The sequence below is a fragment of the Talpa europaea genome (genome assembly GCF_964194135.1).
Source record: "Talpa europaea genome assembly, chromosome: 2".
Taxonomy (NCBI): Eukaryota; Metazoa; Chordata; class Mammalia; order Eulipotyphla; family Talpidae; genus Talpa; species Talpa europaea.
In genome coordinates, this window is record NC_140068.1 from 43,074,855 (window position 1) to 43,089,704 (window position 14,850).

At 41.9% G+C, this 14,850-nt stretch overlaps 1 protein-coding gene across 2 annotated transcripts in view; it reads right to left on the reverse strand.

Annotated features, from left to right (window-relative positions):
• Positions 1-4,470, reverse strand: part of ARMC2 (armadillo repeat containing 2) — a gene marked incomplete at its 3' end in the record, with an annotated part of 101,558 nt that extends 97,088 nt beyond the window's left edge. For both annotated transcript variants that reach the window (XM_084228585.1, XM_084228584.1), the window contains exons 1-2: positions 3,746-4,470; positions 3,240-3,312 (exon numbers count right to left, since the gene is read on the reverse strand). In XM_084228585.1, the coding sequence (XP_084084711.1) occupies positions 3,240-3,312; positions 3,746-3,963 (291 nt within the window). In that variant the 5' untranslated portion in view covers positions 3,964-4,470. The remainder of the gene's footprint in view (positions 1-3,239; positions 3,313-3,745) is intronic.
• Between the last annotated feature and the right edge of the window lie 10,380 nt (positions 4,471-14,850).

A 14,850-nucleotide genomic window follows, 5' to 3' on the forward strand; every position in this document is an offset into this window, starting at 1 on the left:
TGTGACTTCCGGGCCTCCCCTGGTGGCGCAGTGGTTGAGCGCTGGGCTGCAAAGCTGCCCGCAGCCTCTGCAGTGCTGGTTGGATCCCTGGCCACAGGCGAGGGTCCCACATGGCACGCAGACCTCTCCTGCCGCCTGCTGTTCCCCTCAGCAGTGTACTTCTTCAGTCTGCCTGTTCTCTTCCCTGCTCTGGCTCTGGTGAATTCTCTCACCCTCCCGCACTTCTGACTGTACCCAGTGCTTGTACAAATAAATAAATCTTAAAAAAAAAAAACACTGTGACTTCCAAGGCTGTAAATGCAACAGCCACCTGTCAACAATGGCTGGCAAGGTATTTTTTTTTCATATTGGTTCATGCTTAGTATTGCTATTTCGGGATCTCATTTTTTATCATCTGCAATATAAGGACAAGTATAATCTTCCTCACAAAGGCATTCTGATAAGCACTTTAAGAATAAAAGGCACATTTTTGTTTTTTGTCTGTTTAAAGATTTATTTATTTATGCATGCAAGAACTGGGGTACAGGGGAGAGGTGCAGAGGGTGAAAGGATTCACCAGAAACCAGAACAGAACAGGCAGGCAGACTGAAATACACTGCTAAGGGGAGCAGCAAGCAAGTCAGGAAAGGTCTGCTATGCCATGTGGGCAGCTCCCGGGCTGGCAGGTAATTGAACTCGTGCTGCAGAGGCTGAGGACAGCTTCACAGTGCTGTGCTTAACCCTGTGCCACCAAGGAGGCCCATAAAAGGTACATTTTTGTTTAAAATGAAACACACCTAAGACCTTGTCCATTTGCACAAGGACTATACATTAAATGATATACTGGCCTGCGATGACAGTGTAATGGTTATATGGGAGACTATCTTTGTTCACGTGAGATGTGCAGTTAATTTTTTATGACAGAGTTTTATATCTGCAGCTAGTTTCAAATAGTTCACCAAAAACAAACTTAACAAAAGCACGCATACCACCTATACAGTAATAAAAAATGAGGAGCAGATTGATTGACACTCCAATTCCATGAAATCACCAAAGGTGATTGATACCAGGGGATCTGAAATCATCAGATACCTGTGGGAGTAAAGGCATAAGAGAAAAGGTGCTTAAATAAGGAGGATTAGCTGAAAGTCTGTGTAACTCCCTCTTTCCCCACTCCACGTAATCAGGCTACTGAACCCAGCAGTAGATGGGACATTTGTTCTCTAGAAAGCATAAAACAGAGGGTCTCTGAATGAGTAAGTAGGCACGGTTGAGGGTCAGGGACTATAAACACAGATGCAAACTGAACATTTATATATTGAATGCTAGGCATGCCTACCTTCTTCCTCCACCTGGCTCCAGAAAGTTTATCCTTCAGAAACCAGTCTTTATCCTTCAGAAAAGAGCTTGGAAGATACTTCTATAGAGGATCAACTAGTACACAAGGAAAGCCATAAAGATATGGCCACTGGGTGGGGGAAGTAGGACTTTCACCAACAATAGGGCCCAGCCAGATCCCCTTAAATATAGGTGTCGGTAGGCATCACCAATGGGTTGACCAACCCCATCCACATGCTCCCACTCTTAAATAAGAGCAGAACAAATGGCTTGAACTATCAGAAGGAGAGACTCTAATATGAAAAACAAAGACTGAAACAAACCCAAATGCTACAGAGACACAGAGGGAAGACCATAGGAAATCACAGAGAACAGTCAGCCCTCCACAAGTCAAGGAGAGAGGCCACAGCAGAAAATCAACCCTGCCTTGATCTCAGATCTCTTATCTCCAGAAGTGTGAGAAAATAAATTCCCATTGTTTATGCACATGCACAAAGCTAACAGTGATTTCAAAGGGAAAAGAAAACTTTAAAAATCAAAGCTATTATTAGTAAACTCAGATAAGATATTACAAACATTAAGAAAAAATAGAATACCATATATATTAAGAAAAGATAATTTGGAGGGGAAAAAAAGAATTCTTGGAAATTATAAGTAGCGTACATAAAGAGAACTCAATAAAGAGATCAGAAAATAAAGTTTCTTCCAAAAAAAAAAGGTAGGGAAAATAAGAAAATTGAAGGACCAGGGGATCCTACATCTGAATAGAAATATCAGAAAGAGCAAACAGACACATCAAGATAAGTCAAGGACATTTCTCAGGCTGAAAGACAAGAAATCCTACATAGAAAGCGCTCAGCATAATGGATAAAAATGCATTTACACAAAGGCCTATTGTGAAATCTCAAAACACTGGGAACAAAGAAAAATTCTATAGACTTCCAGAGAGAAAAAGCAGGAGTCAAGTTGTCAAATAATTTGCTTCCTACACACCCTTTTCCAAGAAACTACTGGAGGGAGTGTTCCACCAAAACAAGAGTAGATCAAGAAAGAGAAGGGCCTGAGACAGAGGAACAGGAAAGCCAGTGGCAGAGGGAGGAGCAAGCTGTAAACCAAGTCGAGGATGAAGGGAGAGGAGTGGGTTCTCCAAGGAGATTAATGGAGAGAATACAAGACGGAAACAGCAATAATAAATAAAAAAAAACTTTAAAAACAAGGCAATTGTTAATAGTTGGGAAAATAAAAGCTGGTGCAGAGAAGGAGTAATCAGCATTTTTCATCATTTAAGGTTCAGCTGTGTTGCTATAATCAATATATAATCAGAAAAAAGAGATTAACTAAAATTATGGTATCTCTGCACTGGGAGTAGCAAGAACAGAGAAGATGACAAGGACATGAGAGGGCCTGGGAGAACAGGCAAGAGTTAAATCTTCCTTTTCCTTAGTCGTTAGGTAATTTATCAAGACAATGTGTTATTTAGGAATTTGGATCTAAATACCAAAATATTGTGCCAAAAACATTTAAAGTGATACCACTAGGGAGGAAAGAATGAAGAACAAGAGGACAAGAGACTGCTGGAATTTTTTTTCATTGGTAACGAATCTTGGACTCTACGTACATGTATATATAATTTACATATATAGCTGCTAAAATAATGTATCTGTATAACTGTTTAAAAATACAGAAAAATTGTCAAACAGTCTATTTATTAGGTTACTACACATTTCTAAAATTCTTATTATCAAGCTATTGGTAAGTAATAGAAGTATACTTCAAAGTATACTTTGAAGAATATAAAAGAACTTTCTTTCAATTATTAGTACATTCAGGTCTATGTGATCTCGTCTTTATCATATTAAGTGATGATTCCAAGTATTTGGAATCCCACTTCACAGGCTCTGGTGGAAATATTATGTACTCACAAGTTCTAGTGGACTGAGACGTGCGCCAGAGATGGGCCTGGAATCGGATGACTCAAAACTGGATGCATGGAGGCTAGAACAGGAGAGGGAGCCGAGGTATTAGTTTGTGAAGAATTACCACTAGCCCCAAAAACAAACAAAAGTGTTCAGTTCAGCCTTGAGGAAGAAGCAATTTTAAAAATACGGTACTTAAAATATTAAGAAATCCTTTCATTTCTTTCTAGGAGGATTAAAACATAGTGAATAATGAAAAGTACACATGGTGATTTTTAAAATAAGCTTTGTTAATATCACTTTGTAAGTTGGTATGACAATCACTATTAACCATTTCATGCTGAAGCAACTTCTTGGGCTCAAGCTCTGGAATTATCTTTAGGACAGACACAAGTGATGTAATTAGCATAAGTGAAACTTAAAATGTAACTATTCATAACCAGAATTAAGGAAAAAATGTCATCTTAGTAGCTTAAATATCTGAAGGTACAGGAAAGAGCAATGTCATTTACCTGAAGGAAGAAGGAGGTCTATTTTCTGGTGTTCTTGAAGATGAAGATCCAAACAGTTTTCTTTGGTCTTCTTGTGGGGTAAATGGTCTTTGAGTCCTAACTGTTCTTAAAGAATTTCGTGCTTCACTTATGATTTCTGCACTGGTCTTCTGTTTGGACACTGAAAGTCGATAAAACGGATCCAGCTTTTCTAACTTTTTATCACTTGGAGACAGCATCTTTTCTTTTAAAGTAAGTGTTCTTTAGGTAGACACCACACCCTGCAAATATATGGTACAAAATAAAAACGATTTTTATCCAGTAGTTTACAGAGGAGTGCTTAAACCCCTCCATAATGCGCTTCAAACATTCTTCTAATGCTAAACTTGAAAAACAAAACAAAAACAAATCTTCATTAAAAAAATCTACCAGTCAGGGCCTCCCCGGTGGCACAGCGGTTGAGCGCTGGGTTGCAAAGCTGCCAGAGGCCTCCGCAGCTCTGGTTCGATCCCCGGCTGCTCCCCGGCCACCGGAGGAGGGTCTCACATGGCGCGCAGACCTCTCCTGCCGCCCGCTGCTCCCCTCAGCAGTGTACTTCGGTGCTTCTGCCTGCTCTGCTCCCCGCTCTGGCTCTGGTGAATTCTCTCACCCTCCCGCGCTTCTGACTGTACCCAGTGCATGTATAAACAAACAAACAAAAAAAAACCAACCAAACAAACAAATAAATAAATAAAACATGCCTCTATTTAAAAAAAAAAAACCTACCAGTCAGTTACAGATGGGAGAACAGCTCTCAGAAACCCCCAGTTATGCTGATGGGAGTATACATGATGGAGGGAAAGCTAAGATGTGCGGGAGGAGACCTAGAGTAAAAGCTAATCCTGGAGAGAAAGAGGCTATCTCATGAAAGGTGACAGGCTAGGAAATTTATCCCATATTGTCCAATCTATAGGAAAACACTGGAGTGGGGGAGTTTTTCTTAAAACATTTTACCAAAATTTCCTTTCCCATTGCTCTCCATATAAAATGCTAGTATACGGCCAAATTTAGAGCGATTGAGTCTATTTCCAAGTTTCATTTGCTTTCATAAATGCAGTTTGTAAACTCGCAGGAACGTTCAACCATACATTTGCCCATGATACACTGGAATATATCAAGTCAAATCACCTTCAATTTTGAGATACTGTCCTAGAGGAATAAAGAGCAAGTATTAACATCAACCTGTCCTTTCCCAAGTTGCCTCCCTTGATTAGTAATTTAAGTCATGTGCAGGCCATGAGATCGAAGCTCCTTCTTAAATGCTCGTGTGTCCCATGGAGGCCTGGCTAACTTGGAAAGACACCTCTGACAGCTCTCAACCTTAAAAAAAAGTCGAGATTTAAAAACCTAATTCTAATTAGTATATGATATTAGGTATTCACTTACAAACAAAACCCTAATTACTTGAAAACGCTATATCTATAGGGAGACAGAATCACTTCTACAAAAAGAAATTTTTTGGTTGACATAAGCCCAAGGAACGGAAAAAGACTTCATTTCCATAAGTAGAATCAACAGATGATTGCTCAGAAAAATAAAGAGGATTTACTACATTATGATTCTACACATTAAGTTGTTACATAACAACAGACAACAAGAACATTTGTTTCCTTTTACCCAGGCCCCACCCCCAAGAATTTCGGAGGAAAAGAGTATGAATGTAAACTGCAAACAATATGACACTTCCTTTCATAGGGAATGACCAGGTGTTGAGACATAACAGTACAAATATTACTAGATAAGCAATACTGTTCTAGGGATTTTTGATATAAGATTTTAAATTGAAGCAAAGTGTCCAGAATTACGAACTGATTTAATTCAACTAACAAAAACTGGCAGACAACACACTTTACTTCTAATGCTTCTGATATGACTGACTACTTAAAAAGAGATTACCAGCTAACTATTGAAAACATGGATAAAGCGTTATACATATGTACATAATTATTTTAGGATTCATTATAATATAAATTCAATCCAATAACATCTTACTTAAGTGGCCATGCCAATTACACTTATTTTTTTAAAAATGCCCATCGAATTAAGAAATTATCCCACTTAGTGAGAAAAAGTTTCTATAAAAAGAACTGGCTTCTTTCGGAGACAAAATCAGGTTTGTGACTTCTTTGGCCTCATGTGGCACTAATAAGTCTAGCAAAGTCTGAAGGTGATCTGGCAAACCTAATAAAGATGAGAGACAGTGCTTTGGGCAAGCAATAATAGACTATCATTCCTGGCTAAGGTTCTCCCAGACTATATCTTAGTTTGCACTGAAAATTGTACTCTTTCATAGAGTAACAAAGCAAGAACATTTATTCAGGTCAAATGCTAAAAATTCTGTAAATTATTTGGTCATCCAGGAACTAGACTGATCAAATACTTATGGAACAATGTACATAATGGGCTTTGAAATCTGTCTATAAATTTTTACCACAAACTCAACTTTCCCCTTCCTTTTTCTTCCTCCCACATCATCTTACTTAACAGTCATAGCATGAGAAACTATTTCAATAATGTGAGATCTGCACAATTAATGTTATTAATACTATTTCTAACTAAATCAAACATGGAAAGATTTGACAATTCAAGTTAAATGAATTAGAAGTGAAGCTTTCTTTATATTTATTAAATTACAAATTCTTATTAATGAACTTATAATAAAGTTTGTCTATTAAGGTATTTCATCTATTTATCAGGGAAAGTATACCTGAATGATAATACAATAGTATAACAAATTTTCACTTTACCAAAATTCTCCTGACAACTGGATCGATTCCATTCAGCTAGTACTATTTCCTAAGTGTAAGTCCTCTGCTTGATATTTAGAAACTTAGCTAAGAACAAGCACTGTCTCTACTCTCAGGCAAGAAGGAAAACTAACTAAGATTAATTAAACATTTACCTGTATTCTGACTACTGTAAACTAAGGAGACTTGAGTACCTCATCTAAATTAGTCCCTACAATTTTATGAGGTGGATAGTCTTTTTTTTTTTAATAAAGATTTGTTTTTATTTATTTATACAAGCACTGGGTACAGTCAGAAGCGCGGGAGGGTGAGAGAATTCACCAGAGCCAGAGCGGGGAGCAGAGCAGGCAGAAGGACCAAGGTACACTGCTGAGGGGAGCAGCGGGCGGCAGGAGAGGTCGGCGCGCCATGTGGGATCCTCCTCCGGTGGCCAGGGAGCAGCCGGGGATCGAACCAGCGCTGCAGAGGCCGCGGGCAGCTTCGCAACCCAGCACTCAACCGCTGCGCCACCGGGGAGGCCCTGAGGTGGATAGTCTTAAGCAATAGCAAAAACAGCTATGTTTGCCCAGAGATGATATTAGTAAATAACAGTAAACTATTATTTACTCCATGAGTGATAGGAGGTGGGGCATTCAGATATCTTGGGGTAGAGCTATTTACACCATCAATATAGAGACATGTCAATATTTCACAACTGGAACAGCTTTCTTAGTGCTAGCTGAGTATCAGTCCTTTTTTATCCAAATGAATTTAATACAAGATAGAAACTGATGAGAAAGAAAGAGAGGATTGAGAGAAACTTCCATATGATTACAAAAGAAGGAATTTTGGATTGGGAGGTATGAAGTAGACTTCCTGGAAGAGGTGATACTTGAGTTGGACTCTAGGAAATAAGCCAAATTTGAGCACGTGGCAATGGCTGGTACTGGAATTGGAATAGAGAAGGATTTCCCAGCTAGTTCAATGAGTGAGCCAAGGCAAAGTGTCAAAAACATAAGGTGTGTGTGCTGGATACCAGGAATGCTAGACATGAAGACAGGCATTGGATCAAAGAGAGAATGAATGGCAGGTCAAGATATTAAATAAAAGCTGATGAGCAACTGAAAGATTTTGAAGCCTGCTATGATCTGGTAGGGGCGAGCAGGCTGGAAAAGGAAAAAACTACAAGGGACAAAATAAGCAGCTAACTCTTGAAAGGCCTCAAGGAACTTTCCTGGACATGCCTGTCCCTCTGTCTAGCCTCAGTTAGATGTCACTCCTCCAGAAGCCACAGGGTTCCCAGTCGGCCTCTGTCATGACACTCTCCTACCAAGTTAGAAGTGCGTGCTGCCCCAGACTCAGAGCCCCAGGTCTTCAGGTGAGGCGTGACTGAAGGTCAACACCTGCAAAGGCACTGAGCTCCTGATGAAATGAAGGCAGCATGGTTTTTTTAATTGGAGGCATCTGTCACAGTAGATCAGGTAAACATATTGGATTTTTCTTCAAATGGCATGATTCCTGATCTAATCAGCCCCCTTTACCTTTCTTGCCTTTACTCTGAGTTGCCTGGCAAGGATTAAGAGTTGATAAATGTTGGAATCAGTGAGTAAGACACTGAGAGTCTGAGATATAGGCGTGAAGGAGAAATAAAATAAGTGGACTCGGGATGGGCTGTGGATGCTTCGGTGGTGCGTGTGGTGTAGTAGCAACACCTGAAGGGGGAGATCCTATCCCTCTAAAACACAGACAATGCTGTAAACCAATGTTACCTCAGATAGAAGATAGATAGATAGATAGATAGATAGATAGATAGATAGATAGATAGATAGATAGATAGATAGACAGACAGAAAGAAAGAATAAAGGGTTTTGCAGCCCTACAGTTAAGAAAGAAAAAGGGAAAAAAAATAGAGGAAAGAAGAGAGATAACAAGTGAGGTTCACTTGGAACAGAAGAACCAAGGAGATTTGGCATCTGAGGACAGAAAGGGTGACACTGGGTGTGAAAAGCAGAGTGGCTGGAGGAGAAGGGGACTTTTAAAAGAAAATAGGGGATGCAGAGTTTGAAAGGGAAGAAGAGTTCTGTCTTATATGACTGTCCTGAGTTTATGATGTCCACAGGCCTCTAGAGGATGAACTGGAATTGCATTTATAAAAGTTTATGCCTAATTATAAGGATGTATCTTCATTTTTGGTAACAGTCACCTGAACCAGAGCCTTCTTGCCAAATGCATCACTGCACTATCAGGATATCTGCATTTCTATACTCTTGGCCTGCAGATCAAATACTCAAGACCCTTACCAGTGCTTGTATAAATAAATAAATAAATAATAATAATAATAAATGAACACTGATGTAAAATATTAAAAAATTTAATTATTAAAAAAATAAAGTACTTTAGCATGCTACCTGGCCCTAAAAAGTATTAACTACTGCTCAAGCTCAAACTGATAAAAGCATACAATAAAAATGTCATCGATGAATGAAAAAGCTGCATTTAAAAAAAGAAATTGCAAGAAGAAAGGGGATGTTTTCATGCATTTTAAGTTTAAATGGGAGGGTTCCTTTATGAAAACAAACAATTTTATTAAGCTATTCCATTGAATATCAGTTATCCATATCAGCAAATAATGCAAATTTTATAGATTCACAAAATAGGACACAACTGCTAACTGCTTTTCTACTAAGTTAGAATAATTCTAAAGAGGCTGAAATGGAAGACCTGCTGTGATTCCTGTGGAATGGATGATAAAATGTATTATATGTAATATATTTTAATGTATATTGTTACACATAAGCTTATTTATGTGAGGCTCTGGATGTTGCCTAGTAGAGCAAAGATACAATGTGCGTGACCTTAGCCAGGTCACTGCCTAGACAAAGCTCCATCTCGACCACTCTCATTCAACAATTATTTTTCTATTAACCCCACGCCCTTAGCTAAATCTATAAGAAATAAAGACAAGCAGGGCCCAGCCCTAGAGTATGCACAGGGCGCTGTCATGGCCTCTCCCCCGCCTGGGGACAGAGGGGCAGCTACAGGAGGAGTCCCCGGTGAAGCGGTGGGGGACACCTCGCCTCCCGCGCGGACTGCGGCTCCCCCACTCCCGGGAGAGCCGGCTCCTCCAAGGGTCCAGGCCAGGGCAGAGCGCAGCAGCATCTTCCCCCAGGCTGCCCGCCCGCCCGCCCGCCCCGCCAGGCCGGCCCGCGTCTCCATGGTAACTGTACACAAACTACCTACCCCGGCCGCCCGAGATGCCCGCCTGCAGAGCCAGGTCGCTGCCGGGCGGGTGGACAGGGCCAGGTGATGAATTGGGAGTGGGAGCAGAAAAGGGGCGTCCGACCAGACCCAAAGCACCTGTGCGCAGCGCTGGACACAGTAACGGCGGCGGAGCTTCAGCTCATCTTGCAGCTTTCCCGAGGCAGCGGCTGCGGCGGTGGAGCAGGTGGGGCGGGGCCGAGGAGGGCGGGGCCAGGCGCGGCCGGGTCAGGAGCCCCCGGGAGCCGCTCCGCCACTGGGCCTGCGCGGCCCCGGGACGCAGGCGTGGACAGCAGGGCGCTGGGCGCCGCCCCGGGCGCGGGTGGCAGGAGCCTGGGCGGGAGCTGGCCTGCTGGGAGCGGGTCTGGGGGAGAAAAGGCTGGGGCCAGGGATGTGCATGGAAGACACAGCGCGGAGGGGACTGGGGGGTTAAGAGGTGAGGGTGGGGGTGTGTGGGGGTGGATTTACTTTTAAATTAGCAGTTTACCAGCTCACATCTCTTGAGCCCTAATGAGATTTCAGGGCCTCTTTTTAATATCCATAAGCAGGTAGCTCAAAGCACAGGGTGAATCAGGACATACGGGGTCAAGTTGCAGCTGTGCATAACCTTGAACTTGTTCTTAATTTTTCTGTTTACTCATTTGTAAAATGGAAGGCAACCTAATACCCAGCCAGGTCTTGTAGTGCTGAAGATTGAGAAAATAGATATAAAGCACACGTCCCAATAAATAATTGTTAAACAGTTGTCTGTTATTAAGCCCTTGCGTTTGAGCAATATTTGAGTTTACAAAGGTTCTTTCATGTGTATTAGTAGAAGTATTGTTTTGCACTTTCCAGCACCTCTGAGGTAGTGGCGTTCTCCTTCACAGCAAAGGAAAAAGTGGCTCAGTCTAGTAAGTGACAGAACTAGATTCAATCATTTTTTGGCTTTAATATGTCGTCACTTGGTTAAAAACAACCCCCCTTATATGTTTCTGGTTTAAATTCTGTTCTACTAAACCATTCAGCAACACTTTACAGTGTTAAATACAAGTGAGACCATAATCACTCTCCTTTCAAGGTTTGCACCATGATTTATAAATATGAGGATTTTTCAACTGAAGTGTTGTGAGCATTGGGAAAATGCCACATTCCTTGGTGCTAAGTGTCTTGAAACGAATAATTAAATTTAAAATATTTTTGAGTTCATACAATGTGGAGGGTATCATGTCAGATGGGAAATGATACTAACCAGAACAAAGGGCATGTAAGTATTCTTCAGAGTGCCCCACAAGACTGTACACTAAACTGGCAATAAATACTTATAAGTTGATTTGATAATTTTGTGGACTAAAACAAAGTACCTCTTTCAGGGCCTCCCCGGTGGCACAGCGGTTGAGCGCTGGGTTGCGAAGCTGCGCGCAGCCTCTGCGGCACCGGTTCGATCCCCGGCTGCTCCCCGGCCACCGGAGGAGGGTCCCACATGGCGCGCAGTCCTCTCCTGCCGCCCGCTGCTCCCCTCAGCAGTGTACTTCGGTCCTTCTGCCTGCTCTGCTCCCCGCTCTGGTGAATTCTCTCACCCTCCCTCCCACACTTCTGACTGTACCCAGTGCATGTATAAACAAAACAAGCAAACAAACCAGCAAACAAATAAATAAAGCATGCCTCTATAAAAAAAAAAAAAGTACCTCTTTCAGCATCAAAATCTTTCCCTGTGACTCAACATTAATTATCCTATCACCAAGTCCCTTTTATTGGGTATTGGACTCCATTATGGAATCTTTGCCCACTTAATATAAAATAAGTAGCATTTTGAATTCACAATTTACAATCAAAATGCAACATTTTTTTTTAATCTCTCATTGCCATTTTAAAATATATTCAGTGTTGGTTGTCTTCCCCTGTGCCTGGATGGAAAGACCTTGTATTTTCTGCTCTTTTGTAGATCACTGATATTCCTGTGGTAACTAAGTCTTAATTGCAACTTTATTCCAAAATTTAAATGTTGGGTGCAAGATATAAGCAAATGCTTCAAACTTCACTTGAAAGTCCCCTGGTGGCACAGGCTGTTGAGCGCAGCGCCGTGAAGCTGTCCGCAGCCTTTGCAGCACCTGCCTTGTCATTTACTCTGGTTCTAACTCCTGAGGCAATGCCTAGTTCACTGGTCTTACTGCTGCCATTAGAATCACCTGGAGCTCTTCAGCGACCATCTCAGGGTATGGCCAGAGAGGGCTGAGGGCTAGAGGATTTGAAGGAGGCTGTTGTGAGGGCCAGATAATGAAGTCCAAGGTTTGGCCAGGCTGGTCAGGCCTCAAAAGCCCAAGGAAGTCAGAAGAGGCAATGACAGAGAAGAGACAGAGGGAGAAACAAATCTAATGTATCAGTAGTTTGCTCCTCCAGCCTCTTGCAGCTACACTAACTGCATGGGTGCCCGCCGTGTGCCACTCCATAGAAGCTGGCAGCCCCAGAGGGCTGTGACCACCAGAGCTGAGGCTCTAGGTGAGATAGGCCTCCCAGTTCTCATGGGTGATAAGAGCAGTGAGTTGCCCTGAGCAGGAATCCCTAGCTAGTCTGAACACCTGTGACCATAACGGGAGTCACTCAGGACACAAACTTTGCCACTTCTTGGGGGCTCTGAAGCTGGTGTAGGGTAAGGTAAAAAGTATCAGGCTTTTCTGCCCTCCCGCCATTAGGATGGATGATGGAACCCTGTGGTCCCGAATGCATGCCTGATGGCGGGCACCTGGAGTAGGGTGTGGGCATATGTAGATGGGATTCACCTGGGCTAAGACTGGGCTTTTAAGGGCGGCATCACGGGGACGCCAGCAGAAGCCGAGAGAAGAAGAGAAGCAGAGAGATCACCAGAGAGAGCCCAGACAGAGTGAGGATTTGCTGGGGGCTGGGAGCACTGCCAGCCTCCCGGACTCCCAGCACCCCTGCCTGCCATATGCCTGGTAAATCTAAATAAAAGACCTGCAAAACCCACTGAGGGCTCCAGGACTCTCTCCTCCTTTACCCGGTCTGCTGGATCAGAAAACCTGCTCAGTGGCCTGTCCTGCCTCTACAGTTGTATTTTTTTTTTTTAACAATGTACTTAAGTACTGTTGAGGTATAGCCCAAGAGCAATTTATTTTGATAATATGACAAGAAGGAAAATTTAAATAGAGGAAAGAAAGTTCTGTTTTAACAGGGAATTCGGGTGATCAAGAAGTGTAGAGTCTAGTCACAGGTTTAAGTATTCAGACAGATGGAATCCTAGGAGCCCCCGAATAACTAAAAATATCTGGACTTCCAAAGACAATCATCATTAAGAGCTAAAGATATTAAACACACGATCACTGAGATGAAACTAGTCATACAATTCTTCATGCTATTCAGATAAAAGGTTATTACATATGTAGGGTATCTGATACTGTCTACCACAAAGTAAAATAGCCATAAAAATTTAAAATCATGTAATGATGACTTGTGCACTTACAAAGCACCTTTTTTTGGTCAGATCTCAAATCACTTCACATTTCACCAAATTAAATACACACACTCCTGAGAGCATGCAGACACATGTATCCGTGAAACAGGAAAATATGATGACTACGATGATGGACTGTATCAATGTCAATATCCTGTTTGTGACATTACTTTTGTTCTGGAAGATGTTGCCATTGAGGAAACTGAGCAAAGGGTTTGTGAGACCTCTTAGGACCTCTCAATATTGTTTCTTACAACTACATGTGAATATACAATGGTTTCAAAGTAAAATGTTTAAAATAAACCACTTCACTCTCACTTTCTATTTCATCTTTACTAAGATCACAAATGAAAAGTTATGAGGCAAACTGAGGATATATAAAATCAGAAGTAAATAGGATGGGTATCCATTGACGTAGGCTGGATAAAACAATTCTGCCTAAAACTTGAAAACCAATGAAGTGGTCTTAACTGAACAAGAAAAGTGAATTTCTGCCCGAAAATCTCAGAGAAATTATTTGCCCTAGGCTATTTCTAAATTTACACTCAGAGATTGTTAAATGAACAATGTGCCGATCAGGGTTCTTTATGTCTTTTTAAATTCAGTGTTATGTTTCTTATTAGGGTATAGAAATAAAACAGCACCATTCAATTGTCAAATCATTTCAGTTTGAGAGCTCAAACTCAAATTAAGACAAGGAATTCTTGGCAGAGGTGGTAGAGTTCATGCAGCTCATTTTCTCTCAGGAGTGGAGATCCCCTGACTTCAGACCACAGCTGCGAGCTCTGCCCATTGGCTACAGCTGCTCCAAGCCCCCACTAGTCCTACCTCCCCCGCCCTCTAATTAAGCTGCAGGGGCCAAGCCCTGAGCCTACTACTGCTCACTGGATGCACCTCCTCCCACTGAGGACTTGCACCCAACATTAAAGCTTTGCCAGAGTCTGTGCTAAGTGGCTTATGTTCTTAAGAAGCCATGTGCTTGCATCTTGTACCAGCTGGGCTGCTCCAGACAGAGGTACTGCAGCTCTCTATCCAGAACACACCCGAAGTTGTGCTTATCTGGGGGGAAAGCTCATCCTGAGTGGAACAGCATCATTTTATGTTCCCCAAGCACTTGGCACAAGAGTCCTGCACTGAGATACAGTCCTTGCATTCAAGAATGTAGCAAGAAGAAAGAAAAAATGTTTTTAAGGACAGTTTTTAAAGATGCCCCAAACCATCTCTTTTTCGCTTTTTTCCCCCATTATTGTTATACTTGTTTATTTGGATTACAGAAGAGACTAGAAATGCTAAACTAAGTGGAATGGTAAGCAACAGAGAGCACAGATCTTGTCTCCCCTGCTCACCCTTGGATATCCTCAATTCAAGAACAGTAATGCCAACATAAATAGATGCTCACTACATATTTGTTAAATAAGTGGACAAATGCAGGCTTCATGATACTGAGGGTCATGATGTCATCATATGTAACCCTCATGCATCCCCAGATGTCTTTCCATTAATCACCCCTAGTCTCCTGCTAGTTAATTCTGGTGGTGCCCACAGCTGTGCCATCTCACTTGTGCTAAGAAAACAAATCTGCTCACCCCAACTCCCATCTCAAAGGTCCTTGTTACCCCAGCTTTGGGAGGCCTTCCTTTAAGGGAGAACATATT